This window comes from Gordionus sp. m RMFG-2023, chromosome 1 (assembly GCF_954871325.1).
Source record: "Gordionus sp. m RMFG-2023 chromosome 1, tfGorSpeb1-WG-v2, whole genome shotgun sequence".
NCBI classification, from domain to species: Eukaryota; Metazoa; Nematomorpha; class Gordioida; order Chordodea; family Parachordodidae; genus Gordionus; species Gordionus sp. m RMFG-2023.
Window position 1 is genome coordinate 11,224,604 of NC_088775.1, and position 25,962 is coordinate 11,250,565.

The 25,962-nt window shown below is 27.5% G+C and overlaps 1 protein-coding gene across 1 annotated transcript; it reads left to right on the forward strand.

Annotated features, from left to right (window-relative positions):
• Positions 1 to 7,552: 7,552 nt before the first annotated feature.
• LOC135932043 (beta-hexosaminidase subunit beta-like) lies at positions 7,553 to 19,264 on the forward strand. The gene is made up of 14 exons (XM_065469380.1): positions 7,553 to 7,693; positions 10,217 to 10,356; positions 10,813 to 10,943; positions 11,093 to 11,272; positions 11,579 to 11,625; positions 13,089 to 13,199; positions 14,590 to 14,691; positions 14,967 to 15,105; positions 15,453 to 15,648; positions 15,750 to 15,906; positions 17,647 to 17,833; positions 18,026 to 18,119; positions 18,382 to 18,486; positions 19,113 to 19,264. Exons 1-14 carry the CDS (start codon positions 7,565 to 7,567, stop codon positions 19,234 to 19,236), a joined length of 1,842 nt encoding a protein of 613 aa, XP_065325452.1. The 5' UTR covers positions 7,553 to 7,564; the 3' UTR covers positions 19,237 to 19,264.
• The last annotated feature ends 6,698 nt before the right edge of the window (positions 19,265 to 25,962 follow it).

Here is a 25,962-nt window from a genome sequence, read left to right on the forward strand (position 1 = left end):
TTTCATCTATATTTTTTTACGAAATTTGAAAGAGAGTTTTTGTTGTTAATTTTGCGTTTCTAGATTTAACAAGATATTTTCGTTTGTTTTGTGTTTTTTTTATAATTGTCCACTTTAACCCTGAATTCATAGTTAACGCGACAATATATGCTCTTTTCTATTATTTGGCTTGAATTCGCGCTAACTGAATTTAAGGTTACTCTACAACAAAACATATCTCCCCTATATTCAGCAATTGCCAATGCGTTGGGCACTCATAAGTATCTATTTGATTTTATTGATGAGCCAAAAATATGTATCTAATTTATTTTCAGATAACTACAAAACTTTAGTCCCTATATAGTTCTGATGAAATAACATAGAACATATTAGTTGCCTAATCTATACCAACCTTAGTAGGCAAACCGTAACCAGCCTCGGGAAAATTTTATGAAAAGAGTTATATTTTATTTATTTATTATTCTAAACCTAACCAACATCACATCTTAGCTTAGTTTAAAATCAATAAAATTGTAAGGTGTGCATAATAATGTCAAGATTTTTGGAATCTATTTTAAACTTAGATTTTGGAATGAACCAAATAATCTGTAAAAATGTTAGGATCAAACTTATAAATTTAAACCTTATTTATTTTTTGAATTAGAATACATTATTGTTACCTTTTGATATTAAAAAACAAATAGGCATAATTATAGAGAGGTTAGACCCCGTTTGGCTCATAACTGAACATGTGGTCCTAGACCAACGCGCAAAGATAAATATTATCTTTATTATAAATTAGAAAGTTTTGGAAATCGAAAAATTAATCTTTTTTTTACACACGAGTTCTTTTCTTCTTTCTTTTCTAAAAATAATAGGGAGATAAACATAAACAAGATTGATTTTCATAATGTATGATTGAATTAAAATAAAAGATGGCAGCGGTTAACTTTCCGGTAAAACCCAATTTTAAGTATTTTATATCTTTTTAAAAAAAATCGGGAGAAAGCGTTAAATTAATCGACGGCGTAATTTGGCGACAAAAGTAAGAAAAAATCTAGAGGTAATACGTATAAATTGAACGTTTACGTTCATTTAGATTGGTTTGCCATTTTATATAGTATCGTCCATTCAAAATTTTAACTAAAGCCTCTAGTACTTATTTGTTCAAGCGGTGCGGTATTTAACGTCACGTTATTTACAAAATCAAGCCAATAAATAAGTATAATTTATAAATATGGAGTGAAACGATAGAAGCTATGATATAATTTTAAAAACATCATGTTGCGATGCGATGAAAAAATATATGCGCTACGATTATAAAAATAGTCGACTTGATAAAGAGAAATATGAGATTCGGAAATATTATGTAAAATAATTTTCTCTATTTTTATTTTACAAATTATTAGCTCTCTAAAAAATCAGTTGAGATTTCTGTACACATCGCTTGAACAAATCGCTTTTACTATAAATGAGGCCTAAGTTATAAAAAAAGAGTTAGTTTTTGTAAATTATAATATCGTCTGCCTTTTTTAAAAATATTAATTTATGAATATTCCATTTTGAGAGATAAGTTATTTTTTTACATTTTATGCAATATTTATATATAATTAATATTATTCTTATCTGGTAACTAGATTTTATCGGTTTTCTTGCCAAAAAACCTGAGTTTTTAAAGAACGGGTCATAGACCAACGTGCAAAATGAATGAATAAAAGAGTATATAAAAAAACAAACCAGTTTAAGTTTTTTAAAATGGTTTCCAACGCTCAATGGTAATCTGAACACTTTGCACTATACCATTTGTTTGCAACTGAGCTTTTGAAATGCGCAATTTATACACTATAAGACAACATTATTCCTTGAATCGTGATAAATAATTTTTTATACCAAAATAAAATTACTATATATAAATGTTAGTGTCAATAAGTTTTTTTAAATCTTTAAATCAATATTTTCAAGCGTTTTAAATTTTCAGATAGTTTTTACAGTAAATGTATTCCCAATATGTTTAGAGTTCCTACCCTATGTATTTCAGATAATTTTTCCTCTAACTTTTGAGTTACTTATTATTTATACAAATAATCAACGGAAAAAATGAATATTATTAGATATTAAGCTCAAAAGTTAGTGGCAAAATTGAATGAAATTATCAGAGAAGGTATACTGCTGGAATTACTTTCCTTATGGGATTTTATAAAATTTAAAAAAACGTGCTCAAAAAATGATTTAAAATTAAAAAAAAATACATTGACAGAAAAAACACATTGGTGACTAAGTTATGCAGGGTTTCAGACACGTCTTGATTAATTTAAGTTGTAATAAAGCTATGCTCATCCTATGCCACAATGATCCGAATTATCAATAAAAAAATTTCAAATTATGAATTATGGTAATGTGCTGATAATATATTAATTAAGGTTATATTTAGATCATTAAATCTAATTCATTAATGTCAATTTCCATTTGAATCTTGGTCTATAAAAGTTAAAAAAAATTACAGCTTCAGATGCGTTTGTGGAAGAAAATAGTCTTTACTTTCAAGCTAGCATCCGTCAAATCGACGTTATTGAGCGTAAGCATTTTTCTTCCAAATTTATCTTTACTCATGATAGCTCTTTTGTTGCGATTATCTTCTCAGCGATAAAAATTCAATTTTCTTTAAGTGTAACTGCATTATTTAAATAAATTCGATACAATGCTTTGCATGATATTGTTTACAAGATTCTAAAACATCATACTAACTCGAATAACCAAATCGGGAAATTCTTCTATTCTCTGGACAAAGACTGTATATGCTACACTTTTGGCCATTTGTTTTTTTCGAAATATCCACTAAGCGTCATAATATTACCAACCTGTTAGGATTCAATGTAACGTTATTGTTACGATCCTATAGAAAATTATATTTCATACGCTGCCCAGCACAACCGAAAAATGAATTCGCAACAGCCGATGATTGTGCCACGCCAACACCAAACAAAAAGTGGAGGCTAGCAAAGCAAAAACACGATTTCAATTTATTTCCAAAATTCAGATACACGCGACCTCATGGTAACCCTTTCCAAGAATAAAATTTAATAATCATTAATCAGCTCATACCATACCTCCTCCCGACTTCCATTTAGTTTGACTCATCTTTTTAAATGTTAAAAAATTATTGCATTGCACAATAAAACAGAACTGAAGAGAAGAATACTAATGTTTTTGAATTGAAAGTAAAGAATTATTAGGTAGTTAGTCCAATTTGGGTCGATTTTTTTAAAACAATTTGGTTAAGATTTTGGCCAAAACAATATTATGTAAGCCTCGAGATTTGGCAAATAGATATTCAAACCTTACCACCATTTATGAGCAAAATCTCCAGACTTACAGCATATTATTTTGATTAAAATCTTAATCGGGCTTTTTAACAACACTATATGCAATAAAAATTTATGTACAAGGATTTTCTAATAATTAAAATTTAAATACTTTTTATTCTTGATTTCAATATTAATTTCAAAATATAATATAATATCAAAAGTTAGGAAAGAGGGCATTTGAAAAAATATCCAAATTGTTTTTTTTACAATTTGGTGCCACTCAGGGTGATAGCTCTGACTGCTATCCCCTAAACACAGGGCATGAAACATTGGCATAGATTATTAAGTGCTTCCAATTTTTCAGCCAACTTTAACATACATATATACAAAGATATAGTCTTAATTTTTTGCAGGTAGGGTCTGGTCCAATTTCAGGCTGGTTGGGATGGGTGAAGCCCCTTTTAGTACCCCTCTATTTTGGATAAATCCTGGTTACTCTTTTGATGCACAAAATTGCAGAATGGTATAGATTGATAATAAATAATATATTTACTTTACATTTAAAACAATGTAAATGTTTTTGTTGCTTAGTTCCTTCTATGTTCAAATTATTTTTTTTTCCATATTCCGTAAACTAATTTGCATAATCATTTCATTTTTATAATAAAAATATTTATTATTTTATTTTTTTTAAATATGAGTTTGGGAAAAAACAAAAAAAATTTGATAAAATAAAATTTTTATGTTTTACCTTTATAAAAAAGATGACATTATTTAATTTTTTAAAAAAAGGAAAGAATGTAAACAATTTTAATTAAATATAATATAACATGAAAAGAAAAGTTTGAAAATTTAAATATTTTATTTCCGTTCTCAATATCGCTCGCACATTCAAAATTAACCTATATCAAGAGAGAAAAAATAATGAAAAATTCATGCGAAAATATTAAATAGAAATAAATTATTTGAAAATAACACCTCTAAAATGTGAAAACACGCAAATACATATATACTATCAGAGAAGAAAAGCAATTCCAAAACAATCTTATAATCAAAATTTTCTTAGATGATGTTTTTTTTTCAGAGGAAACCCATAAAAAATGACGTGTTACAATTATCATTATTTTAATTCAGAACAGGTTATAAATATTATAAATTATGCGATTAAGGGATGTGAACCCAAATAGGGTCTAAGAATTTTAAACTCTATTTGGCGGAATTTTTTTTTAACGGGAACTTAATCGAAATCTAGGTCTGAACTCTCCCTAAGTTCATATTGCCACGGATTCGTGGGATTGTTTATAAAATGGCCCCTGTTTTGTCTGTGGTTTTAAAATGCCTCAACCAACCTTTAACATTTTAAATTCACCCTATCAATTCCCTGTTTATATTCATCAGAAACCTACAGGTCAGGCCCATAAAATAGTATAATTTTAAAATTAGGGTTGTCTGGGGCTTAAAATTTATTTTTCCAAACTCGGGCCAAAAATTTTTTTTTTTCCGAAAATTGAGCCTAAAAATTGTCTGGCATTTATTTTTTTATAAAATATTTGCTTGAATAGTTTTCGCATACAAATTTCCTTATAAAATATATCTATCCCAATCTAAATTTGGTTTTGAGGTAAAAACAAAATTTTTTTTATAATTCAAAAAATAAAATACACATATAAATTAAATCTCATAAATTATAAGTATATATTTTTCCTTTTTATATAAAAAAAAACGTTGACATTATATACATTAATATTATACCGTATACACTCATATTTTTTTAATATAAATTTATAACCTATAAGAGAATATGATTAGTTTTTTAAAAAAATTTTTCTTTACCCCGTATTTAATCCACGTGTCGTGTGTCGCTTAATTTAATATGAATATATAAAATTTTTATATTTTAAATATCAATGAAAGGTTGCAAATAAAAATTAAACATTTCATGAGTTTATTTTTATTTTTTTTGTTCTAAAAACACAAAGAGAATAAAAGAAGTAATAATCAAAAATACACACAAAGATAAAACAAACAAGATTTCAAAATCAATATCAATTAATAAATATATCATAAATATCTGATAAAAAAAAGATATATAATGGCGTATGAAAAGAGGTTTTTTTTTCGTGTTGATGATTTATTTAATAAAGGTTAGACTTCGTCCTACTAGCCCCTGGGTAGCTTTCTCCATAAATTTTAATTTTGTGGTATCATATCTTTCCAATACATACATCGTGGGCAGACCATTCTTGTGACAAAATTCTTAAAGATCTTTAACAGAGTTCTGACAGAGTTTACTGTAAAACAATTCGATCTCTGATAAAAATATAATTTTTGAACTCCGCCCAAGCGCCTAGAATAAAATAGATTTAATATAAATGATGAAACGAACTGACTCGGGATATAATTTTACTTTTATAAGTGAGATCGAATAAAAAACTATTGAATAATATATAGTAAATACAATGGATATAAAAAATAAAAAAATTAATGACTTAAAATGAAGAAAATATAAACAAATAAAGATTTGTAAAAAAAAATGTGGCGCGAATTCGCGCTAACTATGAAATAAGGGTTATAAAGTTTTTAAATGTGAGACTCATTGTGCGGGCCTTGCTTGAAGACGGAATAGTTGATTGAATCAAAGATAAAGAAAAAACCGATAAAAAACAGAATTTTTCTGGAACGAGTTTTTTAAATGATTTGAAAGGGTAATATTGTCATTTGGACATTCTTTGTGTCTTATTTTGCAGAAATTAAATTTGTTTGAGTTTAGTAATCGATTAAACTAACTACTAAGTGCAATTTAAAAATATGAGATTAACGGACATCAATGATAATTCCTGGAATTATTGTGCTTGTATATGGTCTCACTTTTTTAGGAAATAGAATGATTGATATTACATTTTTAATAATTAAATTAGCACAAAATAGCGATAATAAATTTCTAATTATGCATATCGTAATAAATTAATCTGTTACGTAAAAATTGAAATAAACTATATATGTTAAAATTAAAAATATATTTTTTTTAAAGTCATTAAAAATATAACGAAGATTGATTTGGATCGTGAGAAGAATTTTAAAATTAAATAGTTATTTTTCGAAGTTAATTCAATAAATAATTTATGAATAGAAATATATATTGTGTCAATGCATGAATGTTTGAACCTAATGTTTGCCTTTAGAAATATTATGATCTTATAAAATTAATAGTTTTTGGTTTAAATTCCTTTGTAATCCTATCATCAAAGTAAGACAAATGGAAGTAGTGCTTATACTACTATATAACTTTTACCCTTTGATCAATCAACTTCTCCATATATAATATTAGTTTATATTATTACTATTATAAATAAAATATTAAAATTAACAATTGTCATTACGATGGAGAAATAATATATATATTATTATTCAATATTAAATATATATATATTTTTTTTAAGAGTTCCTTAAATAATATTTAAGTATGCAAAAAAATAGATATCCATTTTTGTTCTCATACACTATTTTGTTTTCACTTATAATTTGCGACAGCAATAAGTTTTCGATTCAATCTTTATTGTTTAGAGTTCGTAAGCTATGTTGGACATTCTAACTCTCACGGAGTAATCATGAAGCCGAGCCATAAAATTCAATTTAAACTAATGTTTTATTTTAACCTTGAAATTTTATTAACAATTTTTTGGCCACGAAATTTATTAACACTTTTCTCTTTTGGTTTGCAAACATACCAAATTTTGGGGATATTATTTATACAGTATTATTTACATTACAATGATAAAATTAAAAAAAATATATATTTCAACACATTATTTATGTATGGTAAGGTAAATATATCTATTTTCTATCACCCATATTGATACATAAAACCACCACTCCTACATTCTTTCTTAGTTTGTTTTATATACATACAATGGCAAGAATTTTATTTCACTGATACATACATACATAGATAAATAATTAAAATAAATTAATAACCAAAACTATAACCATATGTTTAATATCTTCAAAGTTATTTTATAAAAATTTTTTTATTCGCTTCCCTGTTCGCACTTTCGTTATTGTGATTTGATTTTAACATTTATGAAGCCTTCTCAATGTAAGAGATTATTTTCTACAATTTTATAAGTCATTTTAGATAGATTGATATCATTAATTTTAAAAAATCAAAATGTTAATTGTTGTGATATTCAAAATAATATTTATTAAAATAAAATATAAGTTTGTTTATTTCAATAGGTTAGGAATTTGGTAATAAAGAGAAAATTTTTGTAAAAGCGGAGATGATATATTCCATCAAAACAGACGTAAATTTATTCATAAAAACCAGTTTGGTCACCTGTATCATTTGGGACCTGACTCACAAAATTATCGGCGAATTATACTATAACAATCCAAGGGAGCCTCTTCAGGTTTCATATTATTATTTTATCTACACATTACCATTAATATAGTTAAACAAATTACAACCGGATCGGTTTATTTAGGTCGCTTCTCTCCGAAATATCTTTTCCAAAAAAAGTTGTCGGCTGCATTTAGATTGAGCTTAAAAACCCAAGGGAATCATTTTTTTTTATCTGAAATCGGGAAGGAACGACTCGTGTCTGAATGAAGTCGACCCATTTAAAAAAAAAAAATCTAAGGATTATTTATGAAGCTGTAAAAAAATTTTAATTTTTTTGGAAACCTTTTTATTAACTTGGTTTAGATTGTATTTTTTTTGCTAATTTTGAAAAAAAAAATTTACTTTGAATATATTTTTTTAGGGATTCTAAATTTCTCGATTTTAAATCATTTACCGCGGGTGACTTAAAATCCTTCAAATTCTGATTTTACCCGGATATGTCTTCCAGTATGTATAGAGTTATTCTTGTTAAACGGCTCGATTTATAAAAACTGCTAACCCAATATTTTAGTCAAAAAAAATTTTACGTAGACCTAGAGATTTTTAGCTCATAGTTGACAATGGTTTGGAAATCTGTTAACGAAAGCTCAAAACTTGCGTAATACTGTTATGGGTAAAATCTTAATTTAAAATCGAGCTAAATGAATTTCTGATAATTTTCGCAATAAACTTTTGCGTATTTTTTTAAAAAAAAATTTATATGAAAAATATTCGTTCAAAAAAAATTAACTTTAAATTAAATAGTAGTTTCTTATAGTTCACGGTAAAATTGTTTAAAATTTGAAGTGTGGTTATACTCTATACATGTTGAAATGCATTTCCGGTCAAAAGATTTTTTCAATTTAAAAAATTGCTCTCAATGAATGATATAAAAATGGTGAGATTTCAAATCTTTTTGAAGTCCATATCCCACTAAGACATATATAAGAGACGCGTAAAGGTAAAAATTATAAGTCCGGCTTGGATTTGAAGAAGAAAAAAATTGTTTTCCAGGCAGACCCGGGATTAAAAAAATATTTTTTGGCCCAACCTAGAATTTTGTTGGACTATAATATTTATTGTCTCCTATGTAGTGTTGTTAAACAACTCAGCCACGTCGGCTTAGTCGCTACTCAAGTCGAGATCAACTCAAATTGAGTTTTGAATTCGATTAATCCACTCATTTTTAAGGCTCGAGTCGCGGTTTGAGTTTGCGAGCAACTTCATTACTCGAGTCAGACTAGAAATTATGATTCAAGTTTATTACTCGGAAAATTAACATTTTCTTGATGAGCCATTTGAAATTAAGGATTATGATTGAATATATTTTAAATCCTTATAGTTGGCGTTTCTAAATAAATATCTATTTTTTTTTTATAATTATATTATACATTATACCGATTTTTACACGAGTTTGAAAAACACCTCTCAACATAACTTTATAACAAAAATGATATTTATTAAATTTTAAAATAAAATATTAAAAGATAGCATAACATAAAACTATATTAAAATAACATGTAAAAAAAGCATGTAAGCAATTTAAACAAGATAAATATAAATAAAAAAACTATAAGAGGTGGTGGGGGGAGGCTCTCAAGTGGTGGGGGGGGGTAAACAAAAAGAGGTTCTGATTTTTTAGTTCCGGTATTTTGAAATGTTTTATACAACTCGACCCTTATACCCCGGGTTTTGGTCTGATCCTGTGCTCTGCAAAATAAATCACGGTTAAATATACAGCTATGATGTCCCTCAAACGATTTAACATTTGCGTCGCTACAAAATGCCGGTTGCTATAAACGAGCCCCTTTATTCGCGATTCGGTCTAATTAAGTTCAAGGGAAAACTGTTTTACGACTTCAACTTGAGTGTGGATATAAACTCGAACTATTAAATGATATTACCAACTTCTTAGTAAATTAGACCCAGTCCAGAATTCTGACTCTGGTACGCCTGCTTATTAGGTTTTGTTTATAGAGTTTACTAAGTCTATTCAAGTCTGGGTCAATTTTCTCTACTGGTGCTTATGCCTAGATCGATTTATATCACTCGCTATAATTTTAGTCGATTTTTATGACTCATACACCGATCTTGGTCGATTTCTATGACTCGTGATCAGATCTGGGTCAAAATTTATCATTCTAAACCCGACCCGGGTTTCTTCTAAATAATTACTTTTGAGGATTTTAATAGAATTATGTAAAAGTAATACTGGAATCACATCTACCATTTTGGAACTTCTGTTTTATTTATCAATCTTATAATCTCGTTTATTTTTTAAATAGTATTTATATTTAAGAAAATCTGTTATATTTAGTTGGCTTTAAATGATCATCTATATTTAAATGTATTACTTTTATCACAGTATTACTGGTATAGCTACATAGGCATATAATTATCAATGATCAGTATATGTAATGTTTCTAACCATTATACATCGGAATGATACCAAACAAATTAAAAGATACAATGATTTGGATCAAGATATCTTTAAAATAATGCTTATAATAACTAGGACTAATGATTTGTATACATCTACTATTTACCCTAGAAATCTATATATCCTTCCGGTACGCCTTGGCCGATGCCAAAAAATATAAAATTTGAACCTATTTCTCTATCGTTAAATCCTGAAACGTTGGTCATAACTTCTAATTTGCAATGTGATATCCTCGAAAAAGCTTTCGAAAGGTATATATATATATTATTTTTTTTTTCAGAAAATTGAGGTATCAGTTTTATGGATATGTTAACGGCATTTGTTTTTTCCGGGGATGTGTTATTTTTTAAATTTTAAATCATTTTTTGAGCTTTTTTTTAAATTTAAAAATCTTTATCTGAAATTTATTCCAGCATGTTTGGATAACCTACCCTATGAATTTCAGACAATTTTGCGATGAACATTTGAACTTAATATAATTTGTATTAGTTTTTCTCTAGATTTCTTATATAAATTATCAATGACTCAAAGGTTAGCAAAATTATTCATAAGATAGCTCTTCTAAACATGCTGGAATATATTTACGGTAAATCAGATTTTTAAATTTTATAAAGTGCTCGAAAAATTATATAAAGTTGAAAAAATAAATTGCCGGAATTAACACATTGCCGCTAACATATATATAACTAATTTTAATAATGGTCCAGATACGCGAATATAATGTTTTCGGACGAAAATTATCACATTGATCCAGAATTACCACAAATCGCTAAACTAAATCTAATCATTCGATCTAAAATCTGTGAATCCTATCCTCCCCCAAACATGGACGAAGCTTGTAAGTTTCTTTGTGTAATAAATTTATTTGCATTTAATTAAAAACGTCAATTTTTTTTGACAGATAATAATAATCCTTCATTAATATAAAAATATATATAATACATATTTTTAATATATATATAATATCGTTTTCCCTTATCTTTTTAGACGAATTATATTTTAAAAAATATTTCTATGACCCGAAACGCAACGATATGCAAAGCCCCGATCTCAACACTATACAAAATCAAATATATCGTGACAGGGAAGAAACCCTTTCTGACATTAGCATTTATGATGTGTACGAAGCCCGCATCATTTCTCAAACGATTTGGGGTGCTTTGAGGGGTAAACATCAATATATATAAATATGATTGGCGCTTTTTGGGGGTAAAAGTAGTATTATATTATAGAAATTGATGTTTGTCTAATTAGGTCTTTTAATTTGTATATTCAGTGTGGTGGAAACTAGAACTTTGCAAAATCAAAATTTTTAGACCATTGTCCACTCGCAACCCGATGTTAGGCTCAGTTTTTTGAGGCCCACTTCCGGAATTTTATTTTTAAAAGCTTTTTCAATTTTCTTTTAAAATTTATTTTATACCGGTAGGACTTATTTTTAATGATTCTCGTTTAAAAAATATATAATAAAAGGTCTAGAAACATTTAGTCAAATGATAACGTACACCAACAACAATACGGTAATGAAATAAGTTGATAAGTGAATATCAATAATTTTAATTATATTATATATATATATATGTATGTAAGTAACAATATTATGATAAGTTTAAGATATCTTAATAGATAATAGGATATTACACATGAGTGTAAATTTTATATGTTAAATAAAATTTTTAGAAAAAATAGGTTATGTTTGTGCCTTTTTTTAAATATTCTATCTCAAAGTTAATTTTAATCTATAAAAAAAATATGTATTTATATTATGACATCCTTCTGATCATATTAGTCTCCTAGCTTGGTCGCAACACCTTTTATCATTAAAAATTATTTATAATTAATTAAATAATGATCATGAAAATTATATAATTAAATAAATGGGAGAAATATTTTGGTTTTAATACGCCTATCTTTTTTCTAAATTTTGTTTAATTTCACTTATGCTCATTTAAAAAATATAAATAATTAGAATTTCAATATCTTTCTATTAGCAAATATGAATTTCGAATTTTAGGACATTAGAGGAGAGGTGTGATTCTATCTGGATTTTTGATTTAAAAATTATAATTAGTGTTTACCCTGCATTTAATTAGCACAAATTCGCGGCGAAGCAAAATAAACTGTATTTTCTGTATTCTTCGCACCGTATTCGCGCATTAACTCTGAATGAAGGAGGATTTTATTCTAAAAATTAAAGGCCCAATTAACTCGAATAATGATTATTAATTACATTAACCGATTAAGTCATTACCTTCGGGGTGTCAAACTCAGGACCATCTTAAATGGCATATTACCTCATTATCGTGGAACCTTTTTCATATATTACTGCGAATATTGATTACCACGAAGATATTTCGGCGAATGCATGTCAGATTGTGCACTAAAGTGAATTTCAGTGATACGAATCATTCGCGATAATGCATTCACGATAATGCTTTCACGGTAACATATTCCCTTCATAAATTCGCGAAATTGTGTTCTGATTATTAAAACATTCGATAAGGATTTCACGATAATATTTTCGCTGTGACATATTCGCGGTATTAATTTTGCGATATCATATATGTGAATGCATTCTCGTTTATACATTCTCGCGGTAGTGTACTGATAATGTTTATTACCAATTTTTTTTTCCTGATTTGATACGTAATCACCATAACTATTTGTCAGTTTTATTAAACTCTTATTACGACAACAAGGGTTGTGAACCCGTAGCGGGTTCAGGAATTTTAAACTCTATTTAAGGAAAATTTTGATAACAGGAACCTCATCGAAACCGATTTTCTAAAAGTGGTATAAACCCATCCCATGTCCATATTACTTCAGGTCGGTTCCTGTTTGGTCTGTGATCTCAAAGTGAGAGATCAAACAATTTTAAACTTCTGAAACCGAATTCGAGTACAAAACCCTGACGACAACAATATCATATTCATTATGAATTAATAATATTCCATATTTTTCACTTACCTAACAAACTTTACAGTATGTAATGAACAAGCAAACAATATACGATAACCCGCGGTTTAAACATAGAGGACTATTGGTAGACACTGCTCGACATTTTATACCAGTGTTCATCCTGAAGAAAATATTAGTAATCTCTAATATATAATCTCTATAATCAAAACATGATGTTTTCATTTCATCTTAAAGTACTAAAATTTAAGGAAACTATATAGCATAATTTTAATTTTTTGCTATCACCAGTATCGAACCCAAAATCCCTGCCTCAAAAGCTAACGCTCTGCTGGTGGCAATTACGAGTTTTGATATTATTTATAAATTGCTTTTCCCTTTTTTTACAAAAATGGGTTTTCAAAAGTGGGTATTTATATAGAATTGAATAATATCTATAATAATATAATATATTTAGTCAAGATAGAGTAAATTTCAATAATGTAATGCTTAATGTAATTTTTACAATACTTCATGGATGCATGGCTCAGTTAAGATCTTTGTTATTAAATTCAAAACAGTCTTGAAAATTTTATTAGAATATTAGCCAAACCAATTATATGAAAATGAATATATTTTTGATTGAATTTTATTAGTTTACTATACAAAATTTTAATTTTTGTTATAATTCATATTGTGATTAACCAATGTTTTATTCTTTAATAATTGCTCAGGATATAAAAATTTAATGCTTGTAGTGATATATAAAATAGGAGAATATTTTTTTAATAATGAAAATTATGCTTTAAAAAAGCTACTTTTTTTATTTAAGGTATGCCAAGCCTTTAAGTGTTGGATGGAATAGTTTATCATTTAAAAATATTCTTCAATTTGATAAAATACACAATCTCTTTTTTTGTTTAATTGGCCCAACAATTTATGCCAACATCTCTAGAATTTCTAGGCTTGAAAAATTTATAAAATAAAATTAAAATTCAGGGGCATTCAGGATTTCCGCAAGAGTATTCAGAATTTTTGCAAGAGGGAATGGGGTCAATAATTTTATTAGGATAGTTTTTAGCCAGATTTTTGCAAATCTTTGGCCAGTACTTTTATTTTATATTTTTGGTTTTAAATATTTTTTCCCCGTTTAATTGTTTCTTTATTTAAGTAATATGTAATTTAATATAATATTCAAAAAAATCCATTATTTATAGTGACTTATTTAATTCATTATTCTCGGAAATGAAATGAGAAGGGGAGTTTTGATAGAGACTATCCTCCCCTTTGGTTCCTATATTTTAATAATATAAGACGATAAATTTTTGTAATATACTTTTTCCATTTTTCTTATATTTTTCTCGACAAAAATATTAACGTTCATTTCATTGGTTATTGTCAGGATTAGATGGTTGTTTTCTATTAATTTTATCGTAGTAAACAAATAACTTTTTTTTAAAAAAAAATCTATAATGAAGAGGCGATGGTATATATATATGTTGTATTTTAAATAAATTTGGGGATTAATTAAGAATTTTACAAACTCTAGGTTTCGCTATTGCATTCTCATAAATATGTATAAATTTTAGGACGGTATGAGTTATAACAAAATGAACGTATTTCATTGGCACATAGTTGACGATCAAGCTTTTCCCTATGAATCAATCACTTTTCCAGAATTATCAAAAAAAGTTAAACGAAATTAAATATTTCTACTTTTGTTCATAATAATAAAAATAAAAATTTTAATTGGTTATAATCTTTATATAGTAATCAATAAATTTTTTAAGGAGTTTATTAACCTGACCCTAAGCAGAGATATAGTATTATTTAAGCTTGCTAAAACAAAGTTTGATTGTGCTCACTGGTCAACTAACTCAAATAAATAGTTTAGGCAGGCAGGGCACACCACTCTGCGATAAAAATTTATAAATATCTATACAATATTTTTATATATTGAAAATAGGGTGCATATACCCCGGCTCACACATATAAACAAGATGATGTTGCAGATATCATAAAATACGCTCGATTTCGAGGAATAAGGGTTATACCGGAGTTTGACACTCCTGGCCATACATTTTCATGGGGAAAATCTCATCCAGGTTATTAACGATTATATTTTGGTAAAAGATATATTACGAATTGGAAATAAAGCTTTTTTTTAAAAAAAATTTGAAAATAATGGATCTTTTATAATTTAAAATAATTTTTTTTGAAAATATTTAAATCCGATCCTTGAAGTTGACCTCAAATTGTGCCATTTTTAAAAAGTTGCGGGATAATATATCCCAACACCTTGAATTTGGTAATATTTTAAATACTTAACATAATGTTTTATAAGAGTTTGATAACGAACTAAATCTCCTTTAATTTGAGGCGACTATAAAAGAAAATTTGGAGTTATCGCTGGTTAGCCAATTGTAAAAATAAATAAATAATTTATGTTAAGAAATTATGACATCATGTTATGGAGATGGGAGAAATCCTAATACACCTCGTTTGCCCTATCATCGTTCTAGAGAGAATTTAGACCCCTTATCTCCTATTACTTATAACTTTATAGAACGTTTGTTTAAAGAAATATTTCGCATATTTCCTGACCCGTATTTCCATGCTGGAATGGATGAGGCATTTCCCGCTTGTTGGTATTATTTTGAATTTCAATTCACATTGATAATCATATTGAAAAATATTTTAATTTTTTTTAAGAGGATTTTTTATATTTTTAAAAAATTATTTATAATAGGCGTTCAAACCCTTATATTAATAACCTAACATCCAATACTTATTACGACCCTTACAAAATCGCTTTCGATTATTATATCAATCGTACGGTAAATATCATCAATAAATATCACAAAAACATAATTGTTTGGGAGGATCCGGTCGAAGATAATATAAATGTATATAATCTTTAAAATTATTTATATAGTTAATTTTATTATTGTAAAAGAGAGGATTTAAAATTCTATTAAGGACCAGAGATAAGAACATGCAAATAGAGGAATTTAAAATTGTTTGGTTTGGACATTTTGAGACCACAGACCAATCAGAGATGGATTTATGGGGTTCAGACACCTTTAGGAAAATAGGTTTCGGTTAGATTCTTGTTATCAAAATTTCGGCTATAGTTTAAAATACCTGAACCCTTATTTGGGTTCACATCATTGTTTAAAACTATAAAATATATCTTATCAATTTACATTCCTCCATCCTTTAAGATTATTTATCTGGTCAATTAAAAAAATATTTTTTGTCTGACTGAATAAATGAGAATCCGATTTATTATAGAATAGGTCTGGTTTTAAACAACCAAATAAGGTCTTATTTGACCAAAATTATGTTGCTATTGCGGAAATATTATAAGTTAGTTGAGTTTAAGACCTATTTTATTTCGTTTTGTCTTTAGTTATTTTATTTTTAAGTAAATAATTTATAACTCCCCAAGACAAACTTAGAACAGTTATATCTTTAAATGATTACTTGTGAAAATAAAATTGGTTTTAATTTAAGTCAATTAACGAATACAAAAAAAATTGATCAATCATTATAATCATAAAAGTCATTTTTTAACAAATATTTTTTATGAATATAAAATATTGATTAAGCAAAGCTCTCACAAACTTATTTTATAATTTAATAGTTAGGCCATGTCATGGTTTGATTTAATTTTAAAACTTATTTTTGTTTAGCCCTGGTTAAACATATTTTGAACAAGGACATCCTATTATATTTCAAGTGTAATAGATATTTTACTTTAGAAAAAGAGTCACAAAGATACGCTACCCATGTAAATCTAAATAGACTGTTTAGATGAGCTACATAGACGACTAAACAGCCTGTTTAGAAATAATACGAACCAGGACACGGTCTTCGCTTCGAAATTATATTTCTTTTTTAAAAAAGAGGTTTTTACTTATTAATTTTGATAAACGAATTTTCTAAAATGAACTAACAGAACTTAACTAAATATTTGACGCTATTGCTTGCTATAATTTTTTTCCAAAATCTAAGTTACACTTGCGAAAAAAATAATCCTATTTATGTATTTAAATTTTACCAAATCTTTAGCATTATCTTAGTACATAGGTTTAATTTAGTCAAGAGGGAGGGAGTTTATTTTTTTGATATACTTGAGTAACTTTGAAAATATAAACTAAAAAAAGCAGGGTTGTGGACCCGAATTTGGGTTCAAAAATATAAAATTGCTTGGTTGGGAATTTTGAGATCACAGAGCAGTGACCGATTTATAAGCCACCCATCGAACCATGGGCGGGTTCGGACCTTTAAAAAATCGGTTTTCAATTAGCTTGATTTTAATAACAATTAAATATTATATAAAAAAATAGACAAGTTAGTATCCTTTGTTTGGAACTAGAAAAAATATTGCTTGTAACATTATCCAAAAACCGCTTTGAAAAAATGTTTTGTCTGGAAATGGCCAAATAGAGTTAAAAATTCTTGAAACCGAATTCTGGTCCACAACCCTTAAAAAAAGGTCATTTTGAAAATATTAGTTTAAAAAAAGATAATTTTAAAAATATTAAAGGTAAGTTCAAAAAAGAGCCTCACTTCCCCCACACTAGATTTCTAAGAGCTAGTTACCATATTTTAATTAACTAATCAAATTATATTAAAAATAGTTGCCAGAAAATATAACGCTTCAAGTTTGGAAGAATTGGGGATTCGAAGTATCGCTAACTCACAAAATTCAGCAATACGCATTATTAGGTCACAAGTTAATAATATCAGCACCTTGGTATTTAGATGAAGAATATCGCAAAGAAGATTGGAAACGATTTTACACGTATGAACCGGAAATGTCTATGGGTATTTATGCAAATAATAACGTAGCTATTTATTTTTTATTATTTAAAAATATCTTTATTTATATAAAAATTGGTTGAACGCGGCAATACTTTTTTAAAAAAGCAACGACTAGAGCATTAGTTAAAATAAATTGATTTCTTTTTAAACAACGAAATTCAAATTAGTTTTTTTTTAAATCAAAATTATTCAAAGACTTGGAATCTTTTTTAACTTCGCCGATTATTGGGGGAGAAGCTTGTATGTGGTCAGAATATATTGACGGGTCTTCAATCTTGGAAACTATTTGGTTTCGATTATTTTACATTTCAACTTTTTTTAAAAAAAAAACATTATATTTATATCATATACAAACACATATTTTAAATAGGGTTATCGGGCAATAAGCCGCGACATTTTACTTCAAACGTAGCGGAAAATCTTTTTTAATAATATATAAATAATTGAGCCTGCTCTTCATTAAAGTTTATTATCAGATTGCCGATAGTTAATGTAATAAAGTAAACATTATAAGAAAACAAATGTAAAGTTGTGCAATTTTTTTTTACTAGGCCTAGAGCATCGGCTGTCGCTGAAAGATTATGGAGTCCAAGGGGAGTTAACAACATTGATAATGCGGAACTAAGATTAGGGGAGCAAAGATGCCGAATGACTAGGTAAAAAAAACTTTATATTATACATAAATTTAATTAAATATCGAGGATGGCTGGAAATATTGAAGAGTAAACTTTGGTTTTGAATTAAAAAATTATTTTTTTTTGTTCTTTAGACTGTATCCAAAATATCCAAAAAATTGATCTGCAAACTTTCAAAACTTTATCAAAAAGAATAAATGCTTTTTTTTAAATATAAAATTAAAACATGTCCAAAAAATAATTCAAGAAAATTTTATAACTTTTTGAATTTTTAGAAAAAATTTTGGACATATATAACCTTAAAAGATATAATTTTCAAGAATAATTTGGTTTTTTTTACAAATAATCTAAATCATTTATTGAAGACTAATTTTTAATTTTTTGACTCAAGTTTAAAATTAAATTTTACATGCCATGGATTCAAAATAAAATAAATACGTAAATCTTTAAAATTTAAGAAATTAATTTTTTTGTTGTTGAATATTTTAAAAAATTAAAGTGTTTAGTTTTTAATTTTAAAACTTTAAATTTCACTAATTATAAAAATGGAATTTTAAGTTTAAAAGAGAAAGAATTAATTCATTATTTATCACAACCTATTTAAATTAAATGAATGAATTTATACTTTTATTAAATGTAAAAATTAGACGAGGAATCGATGTTAGACCTATTAAACCAGGATTTTGTGGGAAATATGATTATGGATTAATGCCAGATTCGACTACTCCTGACAATATTGCCGGAAATCAATGGATTCTACTTCCGTCATAAATGATTTTAATTTTTTTTAAAAATCGGTTATTAAACGTTCGCGAATTATTAAACAAAATCGAATTTATTTATCCATACAAATATTGAGTTAATAGAAAATATTTTAAACCTCCTCAGGTAAATAATTATCCTTTTGTCAGTTGTTTACATTTTGAAAGACCAAATTATAAAATATCTCTATTTATCAATTTTTTTTGCCAAATAAATATTCAGCATATATACTTTTGTAGCCAATTATAAAACTATACTTTTAAATAATTACGATTTCGAAGGGTGACAAATTTAAAAATAATATAACAAACATAAATATATATTATTTAAAACAAATTCGCTAATATTATGTATATTATTCAATAAATTTATGAATATACCAAACAAAATTCTGAATTTTAAGATATATTTAATATTTTTTTAACAGTAAATTTCAGGCACAACAGAATAATTTAAGACCAGATAAATAAAATTAGAGCTAAAAGCGGGTATCTATATTTTATTATACATAATCTAAACCCGTATATTAAAATTATAGATTGGTTTAGTCAATACGTTCGATTTTACAAAAATATAAAGATCCAATCGAGGTATTATGAAATGTCCCAAAGTTTTTTTTGTTTTCTCTGGAGGATAATATTACTATTATCGTCGTCTGGATTTAAATGATCCATTAAACATTTTGCGGTGAGGTACTATTAGGCTTGTAAAAGGAAAAGTTGGTTTGAAGTAATTGACAAAGGGTTGAACAGTCTATAACTCTAATTTTGATGTCGGGATCAAGGTGCGATAAGCAATAGGCGGATCGTATGATGGCATCATTTTGAGATGGGGATAAGTTACAGGTGCTGTTAACCAATTTGACGCCGGACTTCAAATTTCTGATCCCTTCGCTTGTTTTTGTGAAAAAGTTTAAAACGGATAAAAAAATAACACATATTGTTGATGTTTATAATTAATTAGAAGTCTAAGAAACTTGGGGTTAGGCTAATCCATAGGTTAAATTGTTCAGGCATTGTCTAAATGCCAAAATATATGGAATAGACAAAATAAATCTCAAAATTCAGCTGAGATTATAAAAAACAATATTGGCCGATATTTTATATGTCCCAATATAACTAGATGGAACTCCACTTATAATGCTTTACAATTAATGTCAGAAATGATTAAGACTAAATTTGAAAAATTGGACAAGATTTATGGAATAAAATTACCTAGATTTTTATCTAATGAATGTGATTTTATTCATGAATATTGTTTAGTTGTAAATTAAATTTGTATATACAGCAGTATTTTCAATTAGCTAATGAAGCCGGTAGCAAGTTCACTTGATATCCTGCAGGGAGATAAATATATGTTCACAGCTTATTACTCTGCAACTTTCCTAGCTCATTATTAAATTGAAAAATTTTAAACAAATGAACCTGAAATTTTGTTTATCACTCTTAAATGCCTTACTTAAAGGGATTGAAGATAGGTAAATTAATAATAAATTAATCAATATTTAATTATTCTAGGTTTATTGGGACAATTTTTGAAGATGAAAATATTTTGGCAACTATGCTTCATCCTTTTTTTTAAACTAGATTGGACATGGTTGCAAATGGATGAAAATTTTAATAAAAAAAACAATTAATACAAAGATTAGTTGAAGAACTATCAAAGTCTTCAGATCAGTGCAAATTAACCTGTGAAAAAAACAACAATTTAATATCCGATTTTTTTCAGTATCCCACAGCAGGAGATATGATTGTTAATGATTTAAATTCTGATAATCAACAAATTTTAAATAGTTTTTTCAAAAAGAAAGACTTTTTAGTATAGCTATAAATGTCTTTACAGATAAACACGGATGTCTTAATGATGAAAATATTTTATTACTGAAATCTAATAATTATTTATAATCATTTAATCATATATTATATTATATTATTTTATTAATGATATATAATAATTATTTATATCAATTATATATTATATTAATATCTAAAAATCATTATTTTAGTTATATTTTGATAAATGTGATATCGAGTCAATAAATTTTTTAGATCATTTCATGAATTTTCACAATAGAATCCTAATTTAGGTTTATTCAAACCTTATCTAAGAGTATAATAAAAAATGTATCTTTACCTAGATACATTTTAAATTGTATCTGTATCTAGATAACTTTTTAGAAGCTGTATCTGCATATAGACCCATTTAAAAAGTATCTTTTAACAACTCTGGATATTTCAAATGAGAATAAAAATATAAAAATGTTGTTTACGTATTTTGTGCTCTCATAATAACAGTTTCTGTTGGAGAAACAACGGTGAACCTTGTTTATAAGTATAATAATAAATGTATCTTCATCTAGATCCATTTTTAGAGATGTGTGTGTATCTAAACCATTTAAAAAGTATCTTTTAACAACTCTGATATTTATATAATGGTTTCTATTATAAATATCCCTTTTTGCTTTTATAAGATTGTTTCACATAACAAATCATTGCCCATTGTTTAGTATTGAAAACTATTTTTTTTTTAAAAATGCAATATATTTAATTTATTTTTATTTTTTTTTAAAGTTAAAATTACACAACATATAAAATGAAATCACATGTACATTATATTCGAGAAAATATATAGTTATAAATATTATAAAATTTATATAACGCGATTAAAATTACATAAAATATATTCTAATCATCATGTGAGATGAGGCTGCCAATGAAGCTGATGTAATTAGCCCTATGAATTGCTATTGCGAGTCTTTGTCTTAAGAAGAAGCCTTCACGAGGTTCATCTGTTAGTTTGCGGATTAGCGATCCAAGTTCCTTGAAGAAAGAAAGAGCACGATTCCCAAAGGTAGTCAAGGTAGTGGAAATGATGGGAATGAATAAGTGATCTTGGGATATCTCTGAATATTTTGCAATTTTTAGAAGCTCCTTGTTATCCAGAATGTTAAGGGATTGATTGGAAGGAGCCAATGGATCAATACAAGAGTAATCCCAGACCAAGAATTGACCTCGCTTCCAGGGAATTTGAGAGATCCAGTCAGGGCGTTTCCCATCAGATCTGAAAAGGCCAGAGGGTTCGAGAATAGAAGGAATTTGAGCGGATCTCAAAGCTCTAAGAATTATAGAATTGCAAATGTTATGTCTAACGATGCGGCCTTTACATGAACGACAATGTAGACTATGCCTTCCATACTCAAAACAGCAGAACTGCAACCGGCACAGATGTGGGGTTGGATTACTAAGCAATTTAAACGGATGCCTATAGCATGAGTTAGCTCATTTTTGGTCAATTATAATTTTAAGCTCGCGGATGGAATGGCTTCGAGAAACTCATGTCCAGAACCATTAAGCAGAGAGTACAATAAGGGACGGTCCAATGATTGCATACTGGAAAGGAGAGATTCGACGCAGCTTGCAATAATGGGCTTATTCCAGTCCTTCTGCTTGTTCGTTTCTGGAATTGGGTGGTCGGCAATGAATCGAAATTTCCATTCAATGATGGCACTATCAAAGGAAGAGTCATAATTTAAGGAATTAGGATTGACTAAATTTTTGGTTAAAAGACAGCTCGATATAAAAGAAGTTAAGGCAAGATCGGAAGGGGATCTGATGCCTAGTCCTCCCATCTTGGTAGGAAGGGTGGCTTGTGTCCACGCTAATTCATGGAATTTTAGATTAAGAATACTTTCAATTAGGACTTTAATCCCATTTTCATAAATGCCTAAGGAAGTGGGAAATTTAAAAATAGGGGTAGAGTGGAGCGCGTAAAGAATTTTTGGGATATTGAAGAAATTTTTCAGGAGAAAAAAGGCTTTATGAGAGGGGAGAAGGGAGAATAGGTCAGCCAACTCATTAAGGGTTTCGAGTGTAGATTGTAAAAAGGATGATATGGCTGTGTGTCCACCAACGGGAGCACCTAAGTGAGATAATTCCTCCAGAGTAATCTGTTTGAAATTATGAAAATTGTTTTCTGATGAATTAATTAGAATGAATTCTGATTTTTCATGGTTGATTGATAGACCAATGGATAGCCCTGCATCCTTGATTATCATTACAGCTTTATTGATTTCGTCGTTTGGACCACAAAGGATTCCATCATCGATGTACCATGCATGCAATGATAATGAACATGCCTCGTTAATAGATTTAACAATTTCATTGATCCCTAAACAGAAAAATAAAGAACCTAGAGAATCTCCCTGTTGTATGCCCTCAATCGAAGGAATTTTATAGGTATCAAATTGGAGAGTGGAAGGCTGTTGATAGCATGAATAAAAGAATTTAGTGTAACCAGGAAAGAGAATACTCGATGAGCTCAGAAAGGAATTCCGAGAAAGAGTGTTATAAGCATTGTTGAAGTCGATTTTGACTAAAGATTCGTTGGTTGGCTGGGTTTCTAAGTGTATTCTCGTTAGATGAACACTTCACAGCCGCCAGGTATTATAAAATTATTTTCACAACTTTGTTATAAAATTATACATAATAATAATATTTATTTTTAAATTTAAATCGATATGTCTGTTTTAAGTTATTGTTGAAGTGTTTTTTTTTTGAAAATCAAGTTTATATGAAAAGGAAATGATTTTTAAAGGGTATTTAAGTGGAAATAAGTAATTACTAATCTAATCGTAAAAATCTGTCTAATTAGTGCACCTAATATTTCGCAGCTCCTTAAATTTGAACAAATTAAAAAATATGACCACGAGAAGGAAAGAATGATGGAATTAATTGAAGAATTCACCCCAAAACAACGTTATTGTGTGATTATTAAATTATTTTTTTCCAAAATATAAAAATAATCTGTAACTTATCGTAAAGGAAAGGAAATTCATATTTTGATTCCATATTGTTAACATAAAATACTTTTTATATTTAATAAAATTAAAATAATTTTTTACAAAAAAAAGCAGATCGTTTAATTTAGGGCTACGGTCTGGACTTTTTTAAGACCGTAAGGTCCTGTCTATGGGTTTAGGTCAAGGTTCGGGTTAAAGATCAAACCTTGGCAAGAATCCTCAACCCTCACCTGTTGTCGCACATATAAACAACATATTCTATCATTATATCATAAAAAAATTAACATCATAAAAAATTATTATCAATTTTTTTATTTAATGAATTTTAAAATAATTATTAATCTTTATTTATTATTAAAATGCGACATATAATTATGTTTTATGGATTTAAAATAAAATTACAAAAACAGTTTCAAAATATTAAATAAAATCGTGAAAAAAATTAAGATCGGTAAAACTAAGAAAGAACTCCTAGGGTTTTATTCATAATCATATGCTTTTTGCATTAATATATAAACGACAATATATACTTATTTAATATATACCACAGTGATGAGTTGAATCGCGTGGAGAAAGAGTTCCCTACAAATCTCGTACAATATGTAGTCCCTGCTTCCGTCTAGATTTAACCGGGTGAACACTACAACAATTATGTTCCTTTTGTTTTTTATGTTTACCTTACGTTTTAGCAAATCGAAGTAGACTTGAAAGTAATTGTAATAAGCTGGATATAATCATTATTATCGCTGTAAACAACATCAGAAGATATTTGACATTTCTTGACACGCAATACTTTCTGTGCCAGTAGAAGCAACTTATCATCGCATATCTATCCAGACTCAAAGCTATTATCAGTAAAATCTGGAATGCGATGAAAGTGTCTTGAAGGATTATTATCAAAGAGGAGTATATTGCTGTAGTGAAAACTAAGGATGAATTTTGAGATAAGTCTGTTATTCCTCTTATGAGCCAAAGCCCGAAAAAAGTAGAACTAACAATATTGGTTATGCTTATCAATCGTAGCAGAATCAAAAACATTCGCGAATTTTTAATTTTCAGCTTTGCCAAGCAAGCTAACGATACAATATTTCCTAATTCCATGCAGTACCAAAAATAATAACCCATATTTCAAGTAAAAATTGACCAGAGTGGATATGGGCATTTCGGCCATTTCGGATTGATTAAAATCGCCTCGCGTCCAATTGAGGCGAATAAATGACGCGTCGAGATTCATTGGAGGATCGAGTTTCTAAATGCCAAATTCTTGTTAATTATATTTTTAGCATAAGAAAGTGAATACAAAATATATAAAGAATTTATATATATTATATATAATATTAATCTGGATATCCTTGATTAAAAAATCTGTTATTTTTTATTTTGCATTTACAGAAATATACAATTTTTTGCGCAAGAAATACAAATTTGATGCAAGTTTTTCCTTCTTGCTCCTTGAGATATAGATATATAAATAATTTATAAAGAAGTAGAGTTAATTTATTTAAGATAAAAATTTACATTTTAACGGACAAAAAATTGCAAAGGGCTATTGATTAATATTTTATTAAAAATTTTCTCCTGTTAATTTTTATGATATAAAATGATAGAATGATGTTGTTTATATACGAGTATAAGAAGGGGAGAGGGTTGGGAAGTCTTTGTTAGTGATGAAGGAGCCGAAGTTTGGTCTTTAACTCGAACCTAAGACGGTCACCCATAAACATGATCTAAAACCTGCCTTCGAAAAACTTGTCCAGAAGGTGGTTATAGCTAAAAAGATCTGTCTTACCATATCGAATCAAAATATGAATGATTTTTTTTTTGATAAACTTTTCTCATTTTTTTCATAGTATATATTGCATAATAAAGAAAAAATAAATCAACAGGAAACTAAAGAAACCTCATCTAGAAAAAGTAATATTAAAGAAAATAATATA

Bases quoted from the DNA above. Each gene is read 5' to 3' on its own strand.
- LOC135932043 (XM_065469380.1), top strand. From the start codon at position 7,565: ATGATATATTCCATCAAAACAGACGTAAATTTATTCATAAAAACCAGT. The intron at 10,944-11,092 runs GTAAGTTTCTTT...TTATCTTTTTAG, and splicing joins CCCAAACATGGACGAAGCTT to ACGAATTATATTTTAAAAAA. The intron at 17,834-18,025 runs GTATTTATGCAA...AATTATTCAAAG, and splicing joins TGAACCGGAAATGTCTATGG to ACTTGGAATCTTTTTTAACT.